This window comes from Oncorhynchus clarkii, unplaced genomic scaffold (assembly GCF_045791955.1).
Source record: "Oncorhynchus clarkii lewisi isolate Uvic-CL-2024 unplaced genomic scaffold, UVic_Ocla_1.0 unplaced_contig_8867_pilon_pilon, whole genome shotgun sequence".
Lineage (NCBI taxonomy): Eukaryota > Metazoa > Chordata > Actinopteri > Salmoniformes > Salmonidae > Oncorhynchus > Oncorhynchus clarkii.
The window spans coordinates 23,979-48,757 of record NW_027260965.1 but is presented as its reverse complement, the minus strand read 5'-3'; the positions used below and the strand labels follow the sequence as shown (position 1 = coordinate 48,757).

Sequence of the window (24,779 nt, the reverse complement as noted above, 5' to 3'; positions counted from 1 at the left end):
CACTACACAGCTGGACAGAGTTTGTCTGTTGGTTTTGGGGTTTTCCTTTCAATTAAGACCTAGACAACCAGGTGAGGGGTGTTCCTAATTAGTGACTTAATTGATCAAGTACAAGAGAGGAGGGAAAACCCGCAGACACTTGGCCCTCTGGAATGAGTTTGACAGGTAGAGTAAAGCTACTGTCACTGGGCATTTAAGAGCTGACCTTAAGCTTACTGACGTCATGATTTGACTTATTTTTCAGAGTTCCCAATTTTGAATGGAGCATTTGAACTTGGAAAAATACGAGGTCAAATCATGACGTCATTTGGAGCTCTAGAAAACGGCCTGAGATCCGGGGTTGGCTCGCCCCCCCTCCAAGTTCCCAGTTATTTGAAGTTATTTAAGTGTGTCGTGAGTTGTACAGTTGCCCGGTTCAAAACAACTGGGAACTCGGTGGGGGGGGAAACGAACTCCGACTGGGAAAAATCTTGTGAACGGTCACCCAACTCGAACTTCAGCCTCTTTCTAGACTCCGACCTGAAGGTCACTGACGTCATGATTGAACCTATTTTTCCGAGTACCCAGTTGTTTTGAACTCAGCAAATGTAATGACCGTGTACCCAAATGTATCCATCCGTATTATGTCTAATGGTTACGCATGGAAATGACCTTGGACAACCAAGATCAACAGTTGGAAAAATACAGTCCTCACAAAGAATAGTGACCTAAAAAAAAACAAACATTTACGACCATAAACCATGCGTGAAAGGCACGTTAACGCATTGAATGGCACACTGGGATGCGCGAGTTGCGTATAGGCTCCGATGTTTCTGAAACTAATATTTGAAAAGGTTCTTTACTTTTTGGAAATTAATATAAATAGATCCCTGGTAAACTTCCATACGTTTTCGCCATGTACTATTTGTTTCACCAAATCTGCATCTCTTATTGGAGGAGGGGCAGAAATAGACTCCCTTGCTGCAGCCAATCAAAGTGCGCCCTAAACATGCATTCTTCCCCAACGATTGGCTAACCTCCTCGCGCTGATGGTCATCTTTATTATCCAACTGTTGTTACCTAAGTCTCTTTCTATCACCGGAGGAAGATTCTTTACCTCTCCAGATTCCCAGACCATCAGATACATAGGTAAGTTGAAACTGATCGACCACTTGCATGATGATGTTAGTGCAACTTTTTTTTAATGCACATGTATTTTATGATGCCATGTTCCATTCATCGAAATAAGGTTCTGTGTCCTTGTAAAGTTGTGTAATTATGCTGTACCTACCTACTGAGTCATGGCAATCAAAATAATAGTAAGAGGTGGGTACTACAATGACCGTTCGTGTTTTAAACAAGCACATGGGTTTATTTCCGGGGTCCATAAACCCCCGACCATATGGGGTCATGGCTAGAAAGGATCCAACGTTTGTCAAATTAACGTCAGATTTGACTTTTCGTAGTACAGTAGGTTAGGAGTTATTGTGTTTTTGACTACGCTTGTTTATTCCATGTGTAACTCTGTGTTGTTTGTGTCGCACGGCTTTGCTTTATCTTGGTCAGGTCGCAGTTGTAAATGAGAACTTGTTCTCAACTAGCCTACCTGGTTAAATAAAGGTGAAATAAAAAGGAACATGATGGTACATTTAGGAAACGGGTTTGGGTTAGCAAAAAGGCACACACAAACATCTGCCTTTGACCCACCATATGGGACTATTTCTGGGTCCTACTGTCTATCATCAGTTACCTGAATACAAGATCGCTTTGTGTTGAGAAATGAAGTTATAATTTATACCTGTGAATCCTCCATCACACTTGTCTCTTTCTGTTCTGGTGACTGAGGGCTGCAGGTAATGAATTTGAGCTGCACCATTAGTTCATTTTGCCCACCACAATTTGCCATAGTTGAGTGCACTCTTGTGCCATGACTAAACAAAATAAATGTTTCTAGTATGGCCCTAAAAAGACATTGCCTGTCATAACTATTCAGAGGCAGAGCCCATCTAGTCAGAGCTCGATTCCAGAGAGTCGTCAGAAACTTCCTTCACCATGGTGTTTAATCCGCTATTTTATTTTACCTTTATTTAACGAAGCAAATCAGTTAATAAGAACGAATTCTTATTTTCAATTGCGGCCTAGGAACAGTGGGTTAACTGCCTTGTTCAGGGGCAGAACGACAGATTTTCACCAGCTCGGGGATTCGATTTTTACAACCTTTACGTTTACTAGGCCAACGCTCTAACCACTAGGCTACCTGCCGCTATGGCCTTCATGGCTCTGAATATAACTATTCAGGCGTTATTGGACACTGTCTTGGTAGGGCAGTTATATGTATTATTATATGGTTGTAAATCCTGTCCTTTTTGTTATTTACCCTTGTTTTTAGCCAGGCTATATATCATCGCACACTATCGTTTAATTCCACTTTTGGGAATTCTGAAAGAGATTTTAAAAATAACATACTTTGTGGTAGAAGGTATTGAGAATATCTGTTGAGAGAAGCTCCAAAGGCAGTTTATCTCATGTAGTAACTGTTACAACCGGTGGGTTGCATCTGGAGGGTGTCAGCTCAACTGATTTGGTTACACAAGCAAGGCCAGCTGTGACGTAACACAACCCTCTGAACATTTCAGCCTCATTGCCACTCAGTGAACCTCTCCAAGGGGGATCAGATTGCAAATGAACCTACCCAAGGAACACTCAAACCTCTGCTCCCATATTTGCCATAGCAGTAGTTAGACAGACGCTGTAACAGCAGTAGCATGACCAGCAGTAGTAGTTCCATTAAGAAATGCGCTGGCTCAGGAGGGAACGTTTCCTTTGGTCTCTCTCTGTCTCCAACCCTACGTTGTTTTCCTAAGGACACAATGCTCTCCGGTGGGTTTATTGTGTGCTGGTCATTTGGTGTCAAGCCACTCAGGCGAGGTTTGTGTCTTCAGTGCAGTTCAGAAAGAGGTCCATTTGAACAGCTGCTTGGAAGTGTACACTGCCTGTTAGTATTAGACAGGAGCAACACAACAGACTGAACTCTCTGTCTGGGAATCCAAAGAATTAGTACCATTTTAATACGTTAGGGACAGTATGTTGTCTTGTTAATATGTTAGGGACAGTATGTTGTCTTGTTAATATGTTAGGGACAGTATGTTGTCTTGTTAATATGTTAGGGACAGTATGTTGTCTTGTTAATATGTTAGGGACAGTATGTTGTCTTGTTAATATGTTAGGGACAGTATGTTGTCTTGTTAATATGTTAGGGACAGTATGTTGTCTTGTTAATATGTTAGGGACAGTATGTTGTCTTGTTAATATGTTAGGGACAGTATGTTGTCTTGTTAATATGTTAGGGACAGTATGTTGTCTTGTTAATATGTTAGGGACAGTATGTTGTCTTGTTAATACGTTAGGGACAGTATGTTGTCTTGTTAATACGTTAGGGACAGTATGTTGTCTTGTTAATATGTTAGGGACAGTATGTTGTCTTGTTAATACGTTAGGGACAGTATGTTGTCTTGTTAATACGTTAGGGACAGTATGTTGTCTTGTTAATACGTTAGGGACAGTATGTTGTCTTGTTAATACGTTAGGGACAGTATGTTGTCTTGTTAATATGTTAGGGACAGTATGTTGTCTTGTTAATATGCTAGGGACAGTATGTTGTCTTGTTAATACGTTAGGGACAGTATGTTGTCTTGTTAATACGTTAGGGACAGTATGTTGTCTTGTTAATACGTTGTCTTGTTAATACGTTAGGGACAGTATGTTGTCTTGTTAATATGTTGTCTTGTTAATACGTTAGGGACAGTATGTTGTCTTGTTAATATGCTAGGGACAGTATGTTGTCTTGTTGATACGTTAGGGACAGTATGTTGTCTTGTTAATACGTTAGGGACAGTATGTTGTCTTGTTAATACGTTGTCTTGTTAATACGTTAGGGACAGTATGTTGTCTTGTTGATACGTTAGGGACAGTATGTTGTCTTGTTAATACGTTGTCTTGTTAATATGTTAGGGACAGTATGTTGTCTTGTTAATACGTTAGGGACAGTATGTTGTCTTGTTAATATGTTAGGGACAGTATGTTGTCTTGTTAATACGTTAGGGACAGTATGTTGTCTTGTTAATACGTTAGGGACAGTATGTTGTCTTGTTAATATGTTAGGGACAGTATGTTGTCTTGTTAATACGTTAGGGACAGTATGTTGTCTTGTTAATACGTTAGGGACAGTATGTTGTCTTGTTAATACGTTAGGGACAGTATGTTGTCTTGTTAATATGTTAGGGACAGTATGTTGTCTTGTTAATACGTTAGGGACAGTATGTTGTCTTGTTAATACGTTAGGGACAGTATGTTGTCTTGTTAATATGTTAGGGACAGTATGTTGTCTTGTTGATACGTTAGGGACAGTATGTTGTCTTGTTGATACGTTAGGGACAGTATGTTGTCTTGTTAATACGTTAGGGACAGTATGTTGTCTTGTTAATACGTTAGGGACAGTATGTTGTCTTGTTAATACGTTGTCTTGTTAATATGTTAGGGACAGTATGTTGTCTTGTTGATACGTTAGGGACAGTATGTTGTCTTGTTGATACGTTAGGGACAGTATGTTGTCTTGTTAATATGTTAGGGACAGTATGTTGTCTTGTTAATACGTTAGGGACAGTATGTTGTCTTGTTGATACGTTAGGGACAGTATGTTGTCTTGTTAATACGTTGTCTTGTTAATACGTTAGGGACAGTATGTTGTCTTGTTGATACGTTAGGGACAGTATGTTGTCTTGTTAATATGTTAGGGACAGTATGTTGTCTTGTTAATACGTTAGGGACAGTATGTTGTCTTGTTGATACGTTAGGGACAGTATGTTGTCTTGTTAATATGTTAGGGACAGTATGTTGTCTTGTTAATATGCTAGGGACAGTATGTTGTCTTGTTAATACGTTGTCTTGTTGATACGTTAGGGACAGTATGTTGTCTTGTTGATACGTTAGGGACAGTATGTTGTCTTGTTGATACGTTAGGGACAGTATGTTGTCTTGTTAATATGTTAGGGACAGTATGTTGTCTTGTTAATACGTTAGGGACAGTATGTTGTCTTGTTAATACGTTAGGGACAGTATGTTGTCTTGTTAATACGTTGTCTTGTTGATACGTTAGGGACAGTATGTTGTCTTGTTAATATGTTAGGGACAGTATGTTGTCTTGTTAATACGTTAGGGACAGTATGTTGTCTTGTTAATACGTTAGGGACAGTATGTTGTCTTGTTAATACGTTGTCTTGTTAATACGTTAGGGACAGTATGTTGTCTTGTTAATATGTTAGGGACAGTATGTTGTCTTGTTAATACGTTAGGGACAGTATGTTGTCTTGTTAATATGTTAGGGACAGTATGTTGTCTTGTTGATACGTTAGGGACAGTACGTTGTCTTGTTAATACGTTAGGGACAGTATGTTGTCTTGTTAATACGTTGTCTTGTTAATACGTTGTCTTGTTAATATGTTAGGGACAGTATGTTGTCTTGTTAATATGTTAGGGACAGTATGTTGTCTTGTTGATACGTTAGGGACAGTATGTTGTCTTGTTGATACGTTAGGGACAGTACGTTGTCTTGTTAATATGTTAGGGACAGTATGTTGTCTTGTTAATATGTTAGGGACAGTATGTTGTCTTGTTAATATGTTAGGGACAGTATGTTGTCTTGTTAATATGTTAGGGACAGTATGTTGTCTTGTTAATACGTTAGGGACAGTATGTTGTCTTGTTAATACGTTAGGGACAGTATGTTGTCTTGTTGATACGTTAGGGACAGTATGTTGTCTTGTTAATATGTTAGGGACAGTATGTTGTCTTGTTAATATGTTAGGGACAGTATGTTGTCTTGTTAATACGTTAGGGACAGGATGTTGTCTTGTTGATACGTTAGGGACAGTATGTTGTCTTGTTAATACGTTAGGGACAGTATGTTGTCTTGTTAATACGTTGTCTTGTTAATACGTTAGGGACAGTATGTTGTCTTGTTAATATGTTAGGGACAGTATGTTGTCTTGTTGATACGTTAGGGACAGTATGTTGTCTTGTTAATACGTTGTCTTGTTGATACGTTAGGGACAGTATGTTGTCTTGTTAATATGTTAGGGACAGTATGTTGTCTTGTTAATATGTTAGGGACAGTATGTTGTCTTGTTAATACGTTAGGGACAGTATGTTGTCTTGTTAATATGTTAGGGACAGTATGTTGTCTTGTTAATATGTTAGGGACAGTATGTTGTCTTGTTAATACGTTAGGGACAGTATGTTGTCTTGTTGATACGTTGTCTTGTTAATACGTTAGGGACAGTATGTTGTCTTGTTAATATGTTAGGGACAGTATGTTGTCTTGTTAATACGTTGTCTTGTTGATACGTTAGGGACAGTATGCTGTCTTGTTAATATGTTAGGGACAGTATGTTGTCTTGTTAATATGTTAGGGACAGTATGTTGTCTTGTTAATACGTTAGGGACAGTATGTTGTCTTGTTGATACGTTAGGGACAGTATGTTGTCTTGTTAATACGTTGTCTTGTTAATATGTTAGGGACAGTATGTTGTCTTGTTAATACGTTAGGGACAGTATGTTGTCTTGTTAATATGTTAGGGACAGTATGTTGTCTTGTTAATACGTTAGGGACAGTATGTTGTCTTGTTAATACGTTAGGGACAGTATGTTGTCTTGTTAATATGTTAGGGACAGTATGTTGTCTTGTTAATACGTTAGGGACAGTATGTTGTCTTGTTAATACGTTAGGGACAGTATGTTGTCTTGTTAATACGTTAGGGACAGTATGTTGTCTTGTTAATATGTTAGGGACAGTATGTTGTCTTGTTAATACGTTAGGGACAGTATGTTGTCTTGTTAATACGTTAGGGACAGTATGTTGTCTTGTTAATATGTTAGGGACAGTATGTTGTCTTGTTGATACGTTAGGGACAGTATGTTGTCTTGTTGATACGTTAGGGACAGTATGTTGTCTTGTTAATACGTTAGGGACAGTATGTTGTCTTGTTAATACGTTAGGGACAGTATGTTGTCTTGTTAATACGTTGTCTTGTTAATATGTTAGGGACAGTATGTTGTCTTGTTGATACGTTAGGGACAGTATGTTGTCTTGTTGATACGTTAGGGACAGTATGTTGTCTTGTTAATATGTTAGGGACAGTATGTTGTCTTGTTAATACGTTAGGGACAGTATGTTGTCTTGTTGATACGTTAGGGACAGTATGTTGTCTTGTTAATACGTTGTCTTGTTAATACGTTAGGGACAGTATGTTGTCTTGTTGATACGTTAGGGACAGTATGTTGTCTTGTTAATATGTTAGGGACAGTATGTTGTCTTGTTAATACGTTAGGGACAGTATGTTGTCTTGTTGATACGTTAGGGACAGTATGTTGTCTTGTTAATATGTTAGGGACAGTATGTTGTCTTGTTAATATGCTAGGGACAGTATGTTGTCTTGTTAATACGTTGTCTTGTTGATACGTTAGGGACAGTATGTTGTCTTGTTGATACGTTAGGGACAGTATGTTGTCTTGTTGATACGTTAGGGACAGTATGTTGTCTTGTTAATATGTTAGGGACAGTATGTTGTCTTGTTAATACGTTAGGGACAGTATGTTGTCTTGTTAATACGTTAGGGACAGTATGTTGTCTTGTTAATACGTTGTCTTGTTGATACGTTAGGGACAGTATGTTGTCTTGTTAATATGTTAGGGACAGTATGTTGTCTTGTTAATACGTTAGGGACAGTATGTTGTCTTGTTAATACGTTAGGGACAGTATGTTGTCTTGTTAATACGTTGTCTTGTTAATACGTTAGGGACAGTATGTTGTCTTGTTAATATGTTAGGGACAGTATGTTGTCTTGTTAATACGTTAGGGACAGTATGTTGTCTTGTTAATATGTTAGGGACAGTATGTTGTCTTGTTGATACGTTAGGGACAGTACGTTGTCTTGTTAATACGTTAGGGACAGTATGTTGTCTTGTTAATACGTTGTCTTGTTAATACGTTGTCTTGTTAATATGTTAGGGACAGTATGTTGTCTTGTTAATATGTTAGGGACAGTATGTTGTCTTGTTGATACGTTAGGGACAGTATGTTGTCTTGTTGATACGTTAGGGACAGTACGTTGTCTTGTTAATATGTTAGGGACAGTATGTTGTCTTGTTAATATGTTAGGGACAGTATGTTGTCTTGTTAATATGTTAGGGACAGTATGTTGTCTTGTTAATATGTTAGGGACAGTATGTTGTCTTGTTAATACGTTAGGGACAGTATGTTGTCTTGTTAATACGTTAGGGACAGTATGTTGTCTTGTTGATACGTTAGGGACAGTATGTTGTCTTGTTAATATGTTAGGGACAGTATGTTGTCTTGTTAATATGTTAGGGACAGTATGTTGTCTTGTTAATACGTTAGGGACAGGATGTTGTCTTGTTGATACGTTAGGGACAGTATGTTGTCTTGTTAATACGTTAGGGACAGTATGTTGTCTTGTTAATACGTTGTCTTGTTAATACGTTAGGGACAGTATGTTGTCTTGTTAATATGTTAGGGACAGTATGTTGTCTTGTTGATACGTTAGGGACAGTATGTTGTCTTGTTAATACGTTGTCTTGTTGATACGTTAGGGACAGTATGTTGTCTTGTTAATATGTTAGGGACAGTATGTTGTCTTGTTAATATGTTAGGGACAGTATGTTGTCTTGTTAATACGTTAGGGACAGTATGTTGTCTTGTTAATATGTTAGGGACAGTATGTTGTCTTGTTAATATGTTAGGGACAGTATGTTGTCTTGTTAATACGTTAGGGACAGTATGTTGTCTTGTTGATACGTTGTCTTGTTAATACGTTAGGGACAGTATGTTGTCTTGTTAATATGTTAGGGACAGTATGTTGTCTTGTTAATACGTTGTCTTGTTGATACGTTAGGGACAGTATGCTGTCTTGTTAATATGTTAGGGACAGTATGTTGTCTTGTTAATATGTTAGGGACAGTATGTTGTCTTGTTAATACGTTAGGGACAGTATGTTGTCTTGTTGATACGTTGTCTTGTTAATACGTTAGGGACAGTATGTTGTCTTGTTAATATGTTAGGGACAGTATGTTGTCTTGTTAATATGTTAGGGACAGTATGTTGTCTTGTTAATATGTTAGGGACAGTATGTTGTCTTGTTAATATGTTAGGGACAGTATGTTGTCTTGTTAATACGTTAGGGACAGTATGTTGTCTTGTTGATACGTTAGGGACAGTATGTTGTCTTGTTAATACGTTGTCTTGTTGATACGTTAGGGACAGTATGTTGTCTTGTTAATATGTTAGGGACAGTATGTTGTCTTGTTAATATGTTAGGGACAGTATGTTGTCTTGTTAATACGTTAGGGACAGTATGTTGTCTTGTTAATACGTTAGGGACAGTATGTTGTCTTGTTAATACGTTAGGGACAGGATGTTGTCTTGTTGATACGTTGTCTTGTTAATACGTTAGGGACAGGATGTTGTCTTGTTAATACGTTGTCTTGTTAATACGTTAGGGACAGTATGTTGTCTTGTTAATACGTTGTCTTGTTGATACGTTAGGGACAGTATGCTGTCTTGTTAATATGTTAGGGACAGTATGTTGTCTTGTTAATATGTTAGGGACAGTATGTTGTCTTGTTAATACGTTAGGGACAGTATGTTGTCTTGTTAATACGTTAGGGACAGGATGTTGTCTTGTTGATACGTTAGGGACAGTATGTTGTCTTGTTAATATGTTAGGGACAGTATGTTGTCTTGTTAATACGTTAGGGACAGTATGTTGTCTTGTTAATATGTTAGGGACAGTATGTTGTCTTGTTAATATGTTAGGGACAGTGTTGTCTTGTTGATACGTTAGGGACAGTATGTTGTCTTGTTAATACGTTAGGGACAGTATGTTGTCTTGTTGATACGTTGTCTTGTTAATACGTTAGGGACAGTATGTTGTCTTGTTAATATGTTAGGGACAGTATGTTGTCTTGTTAATATGTTAGGGACAGTATGTTGTCTTGTTAATACGTTAGGGACAGTATGTTGTCTTGTTAATATGTTAGGGACAGTATGTTGTCTTGTTGATACGTTAGGGACAGTATGTTGTCTTGTTAATACGTTGTCTTGTTGATACGTTAGGGACAGTATGTTGTCTTGTTAATACGTTAGGGACAGTATGTTGTCTTGTTGATACGTTAGGGACAGTATGTTGTCTTGTTGATACGTTGTCTTGTTAATACGTTAGGGACAGTATGTTGTCTTGTTAATATGTTAGGGACAGTATGTTGTCTTGTTGATACGTTAGGGACAGTATGTTGTCTTGTTAATATGTTAGGGACAGTATGTTGTCTTGTTAATATGTTAGGGACAGTATGTTGTCTTGTTAATATGTTAGGGACAGTATGTTGTCTTGTTAATACGTTAGGGACAGTATGTTGTCTTGTTGATACGTTAGGGACAGTATGTTGTCTTGTTAATATGTTAGGGACAGTATGTTGTCTTGTTAATACGTTAGGGACAGTATGTTGTCTTGTTAATACGTTAGGGACAGTATGTTGTCTTTTTAATATGTTAGGGACAGTATGTTGTCTTGTTGATACGTTAGGGACAGTATGTTGTCTTGTTAATATGTTAGGGACAGTATGTTGTCTTGTTAATATGCTAGGGACAGTATGTTGTCTTGTTAATACGTTGTCTTGTTGATACGTTAGGGACAGTATGTTGTCTTGTTGATACGTTAGGGACAGTATGTTGTCTTGTTGATACGTTAGGGACAGTATGTTGTCTTGTTAATATGTTAGGGACAGTATGTTGTCTTTTTAATATGTTAGGGACAGTATGTTGTCTTGTTGATACGTTAGGGACAGTATGTTGTCTTGTTAATACGTTAGGGACAGTATGTTGTCTTGTTAATACGTTGTCTTGTTAATATGTTAGGGACAGTATGTTGTCTTATTAATACGTTAGGGACAGTATGTTGTCTTGTTAATATGTTAGGGACAGTATGTTGTCTTGTTGATACGTTAGGGACAGTATGTTGTCTTGTTGATACGTTAGGGACAGTATGTTGTCTTGTTAATATGTTAGGGACAGTATGTTGTCTTGTTAATATGTTAGGGACAGTATGTTGTCTTTTTAATATGTTAGGGACAGTATGTTGTCTTGTTAATATGTTGTCTTGTTAATATGTTAGGGACAGTATGTTGTCTTGTTAATACGTTGTCTTGTTAATATGTTAGGGACAGTATGTTGTCTTGTTAATATGTTAGGGACAGTATGTTGTCTTATTAATACGTTAGGGACAGTATGTTGTCTTGTTGATACGTTAGGGACAGTATGTTGTCTTGTTGATACGTTAGGGACAGTATGTTGTCTTGTTAATATGTTAGGGACAGTATGTTGTCTTGTTAATATGTTAGGGACAGTATGTTGTCTTGTTAATATGTTAGGGACAGTATGTTGTCTTGTTAATATGTTAGGGACAGTATGTTGTCTTGTTAATATGTTAGGGACAGTATGTTGTCTTGTTAATATGTTAGGGACAGTATGTTGTCTTGTTAATACGTTAGGGACAGTATGTTGTCTTGTTAATACGTTACGGACAGTATGTTGTCTTGTTAATATGTTAGGGACAGTATGTTGTCTTGTTAATATGTTAGGGACAGTATGTTGTCTTGTTAATATGTTAGGGACAGTATGTTGTCTTGTTAATATGTTAGGGACAGTATGTTGTCTTGTTAATACGTTAGGGACAGTATGTTGTCTTGTTAATACGTTAGGGACAGTATGTTGTCTTGTTAATACGTTAGGGACAGTATGTTGTCTTGTTAATATGTTAGGGACAGTATGTTGTCGTGTTAATATGTTAGGGACAGGACGTTGTCTTGTTAATACGTTGTCTTGTTAATTTGTTAGGGACAGGACATTGTCTTCTATAACCCTGGGTCTTTAGGCAATACAAATTAGCTGGACACACACAATTACCTCCATTAATGATTAGCCTTTCTGAACAGGGGTCATTTCTTTAAATTGTAGCGCCTCACGTCTAGCAACTCGGGTATAGGAGCCAATCTCACATTTGACCTTTCACATATTTTAAGTGATTGTTTTGTTCATTGACCTGAGGATGTTCACTGACTTTAACATCAAACGTGTTGAGGTAGTGCGTCTGCCTGAGTAAGTTGTAACTGAACTGTGGGGCTCCCAGTACCACTCTTCAGAGGGACGTACAGCATGGCATGGTGGTGTCAGGTGCGCAGGTTAATATGCACCTCACTGGGCCTCTTGGGGTCAAACGTTTTAGATTTTTTTTTGTGTCATTTTTGTCAGGAATGTTCTTAATGGTTTCCTGACTGTAATTAGTTTGAAGTCGTCAGTCTGTCCAGCAGTGTGTATAGTATGAGACAGACAACAGCAGCAGCTCCTCGATTCCCTCAGATATTCTGAAGAGGCCTTCTGCTGCTCCTGTCCCTCAGACCGCTGGGTGGTGTTGAAACGTTGTCTGGACGTTGGACTCTTAAGTAGCCCCAAACCACTGATACAGGGTCAGATCACTTATTGTCCAGCTAACGGTTACAATTAGGACTGGGGTAAGGGGAATATGATCCTAGATCTGTGCTTACGAGCAGGACAGAGCCTATGTGCCATTTACTAGCCCATGTGCCATTTAACTTCCTAGGTGAGACATGCCTGCGGTCCCCTCCCTTAAAGACAGCAGAGTCCTGGGCCCTGTGTGCCCGCACGCTGCCAGGCTACGCGTCACCAACGGCAATGGGGACGCCAACGGATCCTCCAAGGTCCAGGAAGGGCTGTTACAACTCCCAACCAAGGGGGGCGTCAGAGACAAGCTAGAGGTGGAGGACGTGACTGGAACCATCCAGGCGGTGGGGGAGAGGAAGTGGATCCGTCCCGACCTTCCCAGCCGGTGCACCTGGAGACTGGGGGGCAACCACGCTGACTCCCCCCACACCCATCCTCAACAGTAAGACTGGTCACCCTAACCGTAACCCTCAACAGTAACAATGGTAACCCTCAGCAGTAAGACTGGTAACCCTCAACAGTAAGACTGGTAACCCTCAACAGTAAGACTGGTAACCCTCAGCAGTAAGACTGGTAACCCTCAATAGTAAGACTGGTAACCCTCAACGGTAAGACTGGTAACCCTCAACGGTAAGACTGGTAACCCTCAACGGTAAGACTGGTAACCCTCAACAGTAAGACTGGTAACCCTCAACAGTAAGACTGGTAACCCTCAACAGTAAGACTGGTAACCCTCAACAGTAAGACAGGTAACCCTCAACGGTAAGACTGGTAACCCTCAACAGTAAGACTGGTAACCCTCAACAGTAAGACTGGTAACCCTCAACGGTAACACTGGTAACCCTCAACGGTAACACTGGTAACCCTCAACGGTAACACTGGTAACCCTCAACGGTAACACTGGTAACCCTCAACGGTAAGACTGGTAACCCTCAACGGTAAGACTGGTAACCCTCAACAGTAAGACTGGTGACCCTCAACAGTAAGACAGGTAACCCTCAACAGTAACCTTTTATGTTATTCCTTCCATCTGTCTCCTCCTCTACTCATTTCCACTTTATTCCATTATCCATCTTTTAGTCAGATTCATGTCAATGTGGTATGAGCGTTGATCATTCATCAATGTCGAGTTAGTCAGTGACATCATAAACTCCCCTCTTCCAGGACCAAAGCTCCTAAAATCCTCACCAACATCCTCCGGAGGATCGGTGACACCCCGCTGGTGCGCATGAACAAGATCCCCAAGACCTTCGGCCTCAAGTGTGAAGTCTGTGAGTTTATCAGGGAGTCTTTTCTCAGAACCCTTTTGAGATGAATGGTTGAACCTTAACTTGCTACATGGGTGCAAATGTTTCCCACTCAATGTTTCAGCCTTGTTTGTGCACTTTTCTCACGGAGAGTTACCAATTTATTTGTGCCTCCATGATAAAACCTATCCCTGAATCTTGCATTATCTGCCAGTCAGACATAGTCCTGAGAATACTGTTCAGACAGTATTCAAGGCTGTCTTCCCCCTCCACGTCTCTTTCTGTTGAGGCAGACATAGTCCTGAGAATACTGTTCAGGCAGTATTCAAGGCTGTCTTCCCTCCATGTCTCAGTCAAAAACCTTTTTCATTGGTTGGCTTAAGAAGTCGTGTGAATTTGGATTTACTTTGGGGCGTCTGTGTTCAGCTGACTTCTTTGTAGATTTCTTTATGCTTGACTCCATAATCCCATTTGGGATTTATTGACAGTTATATTGTATCGAATATAACAGTTTAATTATATTGTTGGCTTAGGACTTTTGCACAGAAAATGACCCCACTTGTGATCCATACATTTTATGGTACAATGGAACCAATGGAATAGCTACAAAAGTGCAAACTCTAAACTAAATGAGATGAACATGTTTGACCCAGGTCTGGTTACATTATCAGATGTTTTCAGACATTCAGAATTAAAAACATTTGAATCTGTGTGTGTGATCCAGTGTGTACCGTTCTGTTTTGTCTCTGTGCAGTGGCCAAGTGTGAGTACTTCAACGCGGGCGGCAGTGTGAAGGATAGGATCAGTCTGCGTATGGTGGAGGATGCAGAGAGGGCAGGACATCTGAAACCAGGAGACACCATCATAGAGCCCACCTCAGGCAATACAGGTAACTGTGTGTGTCTCAGTAAATGAATAGGAATGTGTCTCACTAGTGGTAGATTCACTGAATTGTGTGTGTGTGTGTGTCCGTGTGTATCCCATGTGTCCGTGTGTGTGTGTGTGTCCGTGTGTATCCCTGTGTGTCCGTGTGTGTCCCTGTGTGTGTGTGTGTGTGTGTGTATGTGTCCGTGTGTATCCCTGTGTGTGTGTGTGTCCGTGTGTGTGTGTCCCTGTGTGTGTGTGTGTGACAGGTATCGGTCTGGCTCTGGCTGCAGCTGTGAAGGGTTACCGCTGTATCATTGTCATGCCTGAGAAGATGAGCATGGAGAAGGTAGGACTGCTGTACGCCTGCCTCTTCAATCTCCCCTCTGGGAATTTGACAGGACCTCTTTGATTGTGAAGTCTGCACAAATGATCATGAAAACGCTGCCTGTCTGTGTGTCTGCATGCACCCAGGTGGATGTTTTGAGAGCCCTGGGCGCAGAGATCGTCCGTACTCCCACCAGCGCTCGTTTCGATTCACCAGAGTCTCACGTGGGCGTGGCTTGGCGCCTGAAGAACGAGATCCCCAACTCTCACATCCTGGACCAGTACCGTAACCCTAGTAACCCCCTGGCCCACTATGACACCACAGCAGAGGAGATACTGGAGCAGTGTGATGGTGAGACAGACTTCCTCTCGGCTCCCTCCCTCTATTCCTCCCTCTCTTGTTCTCTCTTTCCTTCTCTCTTGTCTTGCTGGTATTCTCTCTCTCTCTCTCTCTCTCTCTCTCAAAATACTGTGATTGAAGAACATTTGTTCAGAGATTAAGTTATTTAGAAATGTAAATTCATAATTTCTATACACTTTCTACCTGGTTTAGTTTCAGACTGGAGTATTTTTTTCATAGAATAAGTAATAATAAAATATATATAACAAAAACACTTATTTTTGTATTATTACTCAGACACCCGCTACCCATTCAAAACCTCGTCGTCATCCACTAGCTGAGAATCACTGTTATACAAGCGTGTGTGTTTGAATAAGGTTTAACTCGTGGTTTTGGTCAACAGCAAAGCATTGTCTGAGCAGTTGTGTGGGCTTGTAGCCCTCATAGAGACACTGTTCATGATCTGTATGAGCTAACCTGACACCCTCCACGTCTGTGACCTGGCAGGGAAAGTGGACATGCTGGTGGCAGGCGCTGGCACAGGCGGCACCATCACTGGCATTGCCCGCAAACTGAAGGAGAGGTGCCCAAACATCCAGGTGAGTGAACTCTGGGTGTCCACCTGGAATCAATTCCCATCCCCAGGTGGCTTCTGACTAGGGTTGTGGACAGTTCAATTGAAATTGCTATTCAAGTATGGAAAGATCCATACAAATAGAATCAGTCTCAACTTGGATCTTCACATCCACTACTTCAACATGACGGAATAGAAACGGTTCTGGTTCTGATCACAGGCTATGGCCGTCCTTACTGGGTGTTAACTTGTGTCTGACGTGGTGTGGTTCAGTCTGTTGTGGTTCTGTGTGGTGTGGTTCTGTCTGGTCTTGTCTGGTGTGGTTCTGTCTGGTCTGGTGTGGTTCTGTCTGGTGTGGTTCTGTCTGGTCTGGTGTGTTTCTGTCTGCGCCGGTTGTGGTTCTGTGTGGGTGGTGTGGTTCTGTCTGGTCTTGTCTGGTGTGGTTCTGTCTGGTCTGGTGTGGTTCTGTCTGGTGTGGTTCTGTCTGGTCTGGTGTGTTTCTGTCTGCGCCGGTTGTGGTTCTGTGTGATCTTGTGTGATTCGGTGTGGTTCTGTCTGGTCTGGTGTGGTTCTGTCTGATCTTGTGTGATTCGGTGTGGTTCTGTCTGGTGTGGTGCTGTCTGGTCTGATGTGGTTCTGTCTGTGTGTGTGGTCAGATCATCGGTGTGGACCCTGAAGGCTCCATCCTGGCTGAACCAGAGGAGCTGAACAAGACAGACAAGACCCAGTACGAGGTGGAGGGCATCGGATACGACTTCATCCCCACTGTACTGGACCGATCAGTGAGTCAGATGGACACACACACACACACTTAAACACACACACACACACACACAAACACACACACACATAAACACACACACACACACACTACCTCACCAGGGTGTATCTACCTGTAGGTGGTGGATAGCTGGTACAAGTCCAACGATGAGGAGTCCTTCAACATGTCCCGTATGCTGGTCAGAGATGAGGGCTTGCTGTGTGGTACGTTTGTCACCGTTCTGTTTCTCTGTCATTCATCTCACTGTCACCAGTGGTGACTCTGTGGCCGTGTTGCAGGTCATCCGTATTGCACATCAAATGAAGGTGGTTCCTGAGACATTCAGTACTTCTCCAGGGACTGGGATATCTGCACATTCCCACTTCAATAAAGACCACCTGGGACGCCACCTATGTCATGTTCTGATTTGTGGGTTGACCTGGCCACGGGTCGTCATGCCAACCAGTGTGCCCGTCTCTTGTCCCCTGTGCCAGGTGGCAGCTCGGGCACGGCCATGGCAGCGGCGGTGAGGGTGGCCAAGGACCTGAAGGAGGGCCAGCGGTGTGTGGTCATCCTGCCAGACTCCATCCGCAACTACATGTGAGGAACCAGGGACTAGAATATACTGTTATATTATGACTATAATATACTGTAGTCCTATAGTAAATCTAATGATCTGTCAGCGTTTAGCTTAGCCTGACCCCTTGTGGCCATGTCTGAATATTGCCTCTTGGGAATCACTGATTCATGATCCCCTCTTTAATCTGAACCTTTTAACAGCTGTTCCTAGTGGATGAAGTAACTAACAACCCTTCTCTTTAATCTGAACCATTAACAGCTGTTCCTAGTGGATGAAGTAACTAACGACCCTTCTCTTTAATCTGAACCTTTAACAGCTGTTCCTAGTGGATGAAGTAACTAACAACCCTTCTCTTTAATCTGAACCTTTAACAGCTGTTCCTAGTGGATGAAGTAACTAACAACCCTTCTCTTTAATCTGAACCATTAACAGCTGTTCCTAATGAAGTAACTAACGCCCTGAACCATTAACAGCTGTTCCTAGTGGATGAAGTAACTAACTACCCTTCTCTTTAATCTGAACCTTTAACAGCTGTTCCTAGTGGATGAAGTAACTAACAACCCTTCTCTTTAATCTGAACCATTAACAGCTGTTCCTAGTGGATGAAGTAACTAACGACCCTTTAACAGCTGTTCCTAGTGGATGAAGTAACTAACAACCCTTCTCTTTAATCTGAACCTTTAACAGCTGTTCCTAGTGGATGAAGTAACTAACAACCCTTCTCTTTAATCTGAACCTTTAACAGCTGTTCCTAGTGGATGAAGTAACTAACAACCCTTCTCTTTAATCTGAACCATTAACAGCTGTTCCTAGTGGATGAAGTAACTAACAACCCTTCTCTTTAATCTGAACCTTTAACAGCTGTTCCTAGTGGATGAAGTAACTAACAACCCTTCTCTTTAATCTGAACCATTAACAGCTGTTCCTAGTGGATGAAGTAACTAACAACCCTTCTCTTTAATCTGAACCTTTAACAGCTGTTCCTAGTGGATGAAGTAACTAACAACCCTTCTCTTTAATCTGAACCATTAACAGCTGTTCCTAACAGCTGTTCCTAGTGGATGAAGTAACTCACAACCCTTCTCTTTAATCTGAACCTTTAACAGCTGTTCCTAGTGGATGAAGTAACTAACAACCCTTCTCTTTAATCTGAACCTTTAACAGCTGTTCCTAGTGGATGAAGTAACTAACAACCCTTCTCTTTAATCTGAACCATTAACAGCTGTTCCTAGTGGATGAAGTAACCAACAACGACTCTTCTCTTTTTTTCAGGACCAAGTTCCTGAGTGACAAGTGGATGTTCCAGAAAGGCTTCCTGAAGGAGTCAGACATCATGGTAAACAAACCCTGGTAGGTCTGAACAAACCCTGCTTGGTCTGTGTCTCTGAATAAACCCTGGTGGGTCTGTGTCTCTGAACAAACCCCGCTGGGTCTGTGTCTCTGAATAAACCCTGGTGGGTCTGTGCCTCTGAATAAACCCTGGTGGGTCTGTGTCTCTGAACAAACCCTGGTGGGTCTGAACAAACCCCCCCCCCCTGGGTCTGTGTCTCTGAACAAACCCTGGTAGGTCTGAACAAACCCCCCTGGGTCTGTGTCTCTGAACAAACCCTGGTAGGTCTGAACAAACCCCCCCTGGGTCTGTGTCTCTGAATAAACCCTGGTGGGTCTGTGGGTCTGTGTCTCAAACAAACCCTGGTGGGTCTGTGTCTCTGAATAAACCCTGGTGGGTCTGTGTCTCTGAATAAACCCTGGTGGGTCTGTGTCTCTGAGCAAACCCTGGTGGGTCTGTGTCTCTGAGCAAACCCTGGTGGGTCTGTGTCTCTGAACAAACCCTGGTGGGTCTGTGTCTCTGAACAAACCCTGGTGGGTCTGTGTCTCTGAATAAACCCGGGTGGGTCTGTGTCTCTGAATAAACCCGGGTGGGTCTGTGTCTCTGAATAAACCCGGGTCGGTCTGTGTCTCTGAATAAACCCGGGTGGGTCTGTGTCTCTGAATAAATCCTGGTGGGTCTGTGTCTCTGAATAAACCCGGGTGGGTCTGTGTCTCTGAATAAGCCCGGGTGGGTCTGTGTCTCTGAATAAGCCCGGGTGGGTCTGTGTCTCTGAATAAACCCTGGTGGGTCTGTGTGTCTGAATAAACCCTGGTGGGTCTGTGTCTCTGAATAAGCCCGGGTGGGTCTGTGTCTCTGAATAAGCCCGGGTGGGTCTGTGTCTCTGAATAAGCCCGGGTGGGTCTGTGTCTCTGATTTAAACCCTGGTGGGTCTGTGTCTCTGAATAAACCCGAGTGGGTCTGTGTCTGAGCATGTCTTCATCTAGTGCTTCATTGTCTATTTGTTTGTAGTTTTCTCTTAAAGGTGCAATATGAAGCTCTATGGGCGACCTGACCAAACTCACATAGAAATGTGAGTTATAGATCTGTCATTCTAATTGGAAGCAAGTCTAAGAAGTAGTAGATCTGTTCTATGTGCTATTTCTGTGCTTCCTGTCCTTAAGTGTAGTTTTGCGTCTTTTGACTTTCGGTTTGGTACACCAGGTTTAAACAGTTAAATTCTATATATTTAGTTAATTGAAAATATGTTTCACAGCGGTTTAGATGGTACAATGATTTTTACACATTGCTTGTTTTGTCACAAACTGATATCAGGTGTAAATTGTAGAGTTTTAGCAACCAGGCAATTGTGGGGTGATTTCTGTGTATTATGCCTTTTAAAGGTTGTCTTTTGTTTTTATTTATTTAATTGGTTGTCTCTTCTCTGTCTCTCTCTGTCTCTCTCTCTCTCTGTCTCTCTCTGTCTCTCTCTCCTCTGTCTCTCTCTGTCTCTCTGTCTCTCTCTCTCTGTCTCTCTCTCTCTCGCTCTCTCCCTCCCTCCCCAGGTGGTGGAACCTGAAGCTGCAGGGGTTGAACCTCTCTGCCCCTCTGACCGTCCTGCCCACGGTCAGCTGTCAGAAGACCATCAAGATCCTGAAGGAGAACGGCTTTGACCAGGCCCCTGTAGTGGACGAGGCTGGGTGGGTGTCCTCCTCCACTGTCTCATCTCCTGCCTCTTTCATTAACCAGAGGACGTTTCCCAAATGGCACCCTATTCCCTTCAGAGGGCACTAATGTTGACCATGTAGGGAATAGGGTGCCATTTTGGACATGTCCATTATCTTTGTGTCGCTTACTAGTTCACGGTGAAGAAATTAAATGGTTGTAGAGAATCTGAAGATATCTTCCATTGAAATAACCCTGGAATTAAATTCATTAGTATTGTTGATTTGTAAATGTTGTAGACCCATGTTCCACCTGTGGACACTGACCATCTGATTCAAGTCATTCAACTGTTCTGGTGACATTATCCATGGGTTAGTGTTGTTCTGCTGCTAAAATAACTGTGTGTGTGAGTGTAGGCTGGTCCTAGGAATGGTTACTTTGGGGAACATGCTGGCCTCTGTGCTGGCTGGGAAGATCAAACCCTCAGACCCAGTCAACAAGGTGATCTACACCCAGTTCAAACAGGTCAGTCTCACACACACACACACACACACGTGTTTGCAGGCACACTTTTTCTGTAAGTAGTGCAAATAGGTCTCACACACACTGAAATCACCCATGTTTGTTTATATAATGAAACGGTCCTCTCTATCTTACGTCTGACTGATAACCTCACGTCTCATCCTATTCTCAGATCCGTCTGACTGATAACCTCACGTCTCATCCTATTCTCAGATCCGTTTGACTGATAACCTCACGTCTCATCCTATTCTCAGATCCGTCTGACTGATAACCTCACGTCTCATCCTATTCTCAGATCCGTCTGACTGATAACCTCACGTCTCATCCTATTCTCAGATCCGTCTGACTGATAACCTCACGTCTCATCCTATTCTCAGATCTGTCTGACTGATAACCTCACGTCTCATCCTATTCTCAGATCCGTCTGACTGATAACCTCACGTCTCATCCTATTCTCAGATCCGTCTGACTGATAACCTCACGTCTCATCCTATTCTCAGATCCGTCTGACTGATAACCTCACGTCTCATCCTATTCTCAGATCCGTCTGAAGACGTCTCATCCTATTCTCAGATCCGTCTGATCCTCACGTCTCATCCTATTCTCAGATCCGTCTGACCCTGGGGAAGCTTTTGGAGACCCATGGTGGTACACGAACAGATCCAATGTAAGACTTTCTGCCTGCTATAATGGTGAACATGTTGCGATAAGAGGAGTGAAGGTTCGTTGACCTTTTTCTGAGGGCAGTAACAAGGTGGTAAGGTGGCTGGTCTGAACCCATTTAAACCAGTCTGGTTTAATGTCTGCTGTGTGCATGTGACTGGTATACAGCGCATTTGGAAAGTATTCAGACCTCTTGACTTTTTCCACATTTTGTTACGTTACAACCTTATTCTAAAATGGATTAAATAAATAAACAAAGTCTCATCAATCTACACACTATCTCATAATGACAAACTGAAAACTGGTTTCAAGAAATTTTACCACATTTATAACAAACAAAAACATACCTTATTTACGTAAGTATTCCACATTTATAACAAACAAAAACATACCTTATTTACGTAAGTATTCCACATTTATAACAAACAAAAACATACCTTATTTACGTAAGTATTCCACATTTATAACAAACAAAAACATACCTTATGTACGTAAGTATTCCACATTTATAACAAACAAAAACATACCTTATTTACGTAAGTATTCCACATTTATAACAAACAAAAACATACCTTATTTACGTAAGTATTCCACATTTATAACAAACAAAAACATACCTTATTTACGTAAGTATTCCACATTTATAACAAACAAAAACATACCTTATTTACGTAAGTATTCCACATTTATAACAAACAAAAACATACCTTATTTACGTAAGTATTACGAATTTATAACAAACAAAAACATACCTTATTTACGTAAGTATTACGAATTTTTGCTATGAGACTCGAAATTGAGCTCAGGTCCTTGCTGTTTCCATTGATCATCCTTGAGATGTTCTACAACTTGATTGGAGTCCACATGATTTGGAAATGACACACACCTGTCTCTACGTAAGGTGCCAGAATTGACAGTGCACGTCAGAGCAAAAACCAAGCCATGAGGTCGAAGGAATTGTCCGTAGAACTCAGACAGGATTGTGTCAAGGCACAGGTCTGGGTAAGGCGACCAAAAAATGTCTGCATCATTCTTAAATGGAAGACGTTTGGAACCACCAAGACTCTAACTAGAGCTGGCCGCACGGCTAAACTGAGTCTTGCCAGGGAGATAACCAAGAACCCAATGGTCACTCTGACAGAGCTCCATAGTTCCTCTGTGGAAATGGGAGAACCTTCCAGGACAACCATCTCTGCAGCCCTCCATCAATCAGGCCTTTATGGTAGAGTGGCCAGACGGAAGCCACTCTTCAGTAAAAGGCACGTGACAGCCCGCTTGGAGTTTGCCAAAAGGCATCTAAACAAAATTCTCTGGTCTGATGAAACCAAGGTTGAACTCTTTGGCCTGAATGCCAAGTGTCACGTCTGGAGGAAACCTGGCAGCATCCCTAAGGTGAAGCATGGTGGTGGCAGCATCATGCTGTGGGGATGTTTTTGAGGACTGGGATCGAGGGAAAGGTACAGAGATCCTTGATGAAAACCTGCTCCAGAGCATTCAGGACCTCGGACTGGGGCGAAGGTTCACCTTCCAACAGGACAACGACCCTAAGCACACAGCCAAGACAACGCAGGAGTGGCTTCGGGACAAGTTTCTGAATGTCCTCAAGTGGCCCAGCCAGAGCCCGGACTTGAACCTGATTGAACATCTCTGGAGAAACCTGAAAATAGCTGTGCAGTGATGCTCCCCATCCAACCTGACAGAGCTTGAGATGATCTGTAGAGAAGAATGGGAGAAACACCCCAAATACAGGTGTGCCAAGCTTGTAGCGTCATACCCAAGAAGACTCAAGGCTGTAATCGCTGCCAAAGGTGCTTCAACAAAGTACTGAGTAAAGGCTCTGAATATTTATGCAAATGTGATTTCAAAGAATAAATTTTCTTAGCAAACATTTTTTGCACTCTTTTTGCTTTGTCATTATGGGGCATTGTGATGTCATTAGGGGGCATTGTGTGTAGATTGATGAGGCGGGATAAAACTATTTAATACATTTTAGAGTAAGGCTGTATCGTAACAAAATGTGGGACAAGTCAAGGGGTCTGAGTACTTTACAAATGCACTGTATGTGCCAGTCTCAAAGTCCTCAGTTGTTTGGTCCCAACATTGATTTGGGCCTGCAACCAACCATAACCCCACCCTCCCCTCGTCCAATGATGGCTGTAAGAGGGAGCTAATGCCACCCTCTCTATCCTTCCCTCTCTCCTACTTTCAGACTTGACGGATGGCTCCCCCAGCCTGAAGCAGATGGTGTTTGGTGTGGTGACGGCCATCGACCTGCTCAACTTTGTCACGGCCAGGGAGAAGAGGGAGAGGTCCTTCTCTGAGTGCAGTGACCTGTGACCGTGTCCCCGTGACGGCTGGGTCATGTGTGCACAAACACCTTGTGTACACACACACACGTGGAACACGTTAATTACACCCACAGCCATACACAAACACACTGTGATATTAACGACAATATAAAGAATATGAGGTCGTATGAACTTGATTGGTGGACAAACTGTTGTTGCTGCTTTCTCATATGACATGTGAGTCATTTAGCAGATGCTCTTATCCAGAGCGACCTACAGATAGTGAGGACATACATTTTCATACTGTTCCCCCCCAACTGGTCCCCCGTGGGAATCCACATTTTCATACTGTATCCCCCCAACTGGTCCCCCGTGGGAATCCAACCCACAACCCATTTTCATACTGTATCCCCCCAACTGGTCCCCCGTGGGAATCCAACCCACAACCCTAGCGTTGCAAGCGCAATGCATTCATATGAAAGTCTTAAATCTTTGCTATATTTTGCGATCTTGATCATAGAATGTAGACACTGCCTACAGAGGGAATTCCCATGTTGCTTTGTAATGGGTATTTAAATGATCAGACTGTACCCCTTCCCATGTACTGAACCAATAATTGTGAAACCAATCTTTTACTGAAAAAAAATATGGTTTTAATTGTGAAAACATCAATCAACGCATTTCAACGCTATGCATAATGACACAACCCTGCACAATTACAACAGGTTTGGGAAACAGACCTGTATGTTGATGTGTTTTTTAAAGGTTCAATGCAGCTGTTTTTATCTGGATATCAAATCATTTCTGGGTAACAAATAAGTATTTTACTGTGATTGTATTCAATTAAAACAAGTCGTTTCTTAACAAAGAGAAATTTCTCAAGCAAGACTTTAGCTAGGACAGTTTGGGTGTGGTCTGAGTGGGGAGGGGAAAACTCAAAACTAGCTGTTATTGGGAAGAGAGGTATGGAACATTTTGCTGTTGGTCTATTAAAAAAAATGTATTGCATGATGTCACAATGGAAAGTCTAACCTCCCGCCCATACAAACCTGCTGATTAGAAGGCCCTGTGT

General features: G+C 41.6%; 1 protein-coding gene across 2 annotated transcripts; it reads left to right on the top strand.

Moving 5' to 3' along the window:
- Positions 1-987: 987 nt before the first annotated feature.
- LOC139402704 (cystathionine beta-synthase-like) lies at positions 988-23,988 on the top strand. 2 transcript variants are annotated; one of them, XM_071146602.1, is made up of 15 exons: positions 988-1,128; positions 12,708-13,010; positions 13,733-13,839; positions 14,570-14,704; positions 14,949-15,028; positions 15,154-15,358; positions 15,854-15,945; positions 16,577-16,702; positions 16,820-16,904; positions 17,175-17,280; positions 18,533-18,610; positions 20,135-20,269; positions 20,651-20,815; positions 21,395-21,423; positions 23,629-23,988. In XM_071146602.1, exons 2-15 carry the CDS (start codon positions 12,715-12,717, stop codon positions 23,754-23,756), a joined length of 1,767 nt encoding a protein of 588 aa, XP_071002703.1. In that variant the 5' UTR covers positions 988-1,128; positions 12,708-12,714; the 3' UTR covers positions 23,757-23,988. The 2 variants fall into 2 exon arrangements, with proteins under 2 accessions (XP_071002703.1, XP_071002702.1); XM_071146601.1 differs by lacking the exons at positions 21,395-21,423; positions 23,629-23,988 and having other exon boundaries at positions 20,651-20,834.
- Positions 23,989-24,779: the final 791 nt, after the last annotated feature.

Coding starts and splice junctions, on each gene's coding strand:
- LOC139402704 (XM_071146602.1), top strand. CDS start 12,715: ATGCCTGCGGTCCCCTCCCTTAAAGACAGCAGAGTCCTGGGCCCTGTG. Junction 15,359..15,853: donor GATACTGGAGCAGTGTGATG/GTGAGACAGACT, acceptor GTGACCTGGCAG/GGAAAGTGGACATGCTGGTG. Junction 15,946..16,576: donor AGAGGTGCCCAAACATCCAG/GTGAGTGAACTC, acceptor GTGTGTGGTCAG/ATCATCGGTGTGGACCCTGA.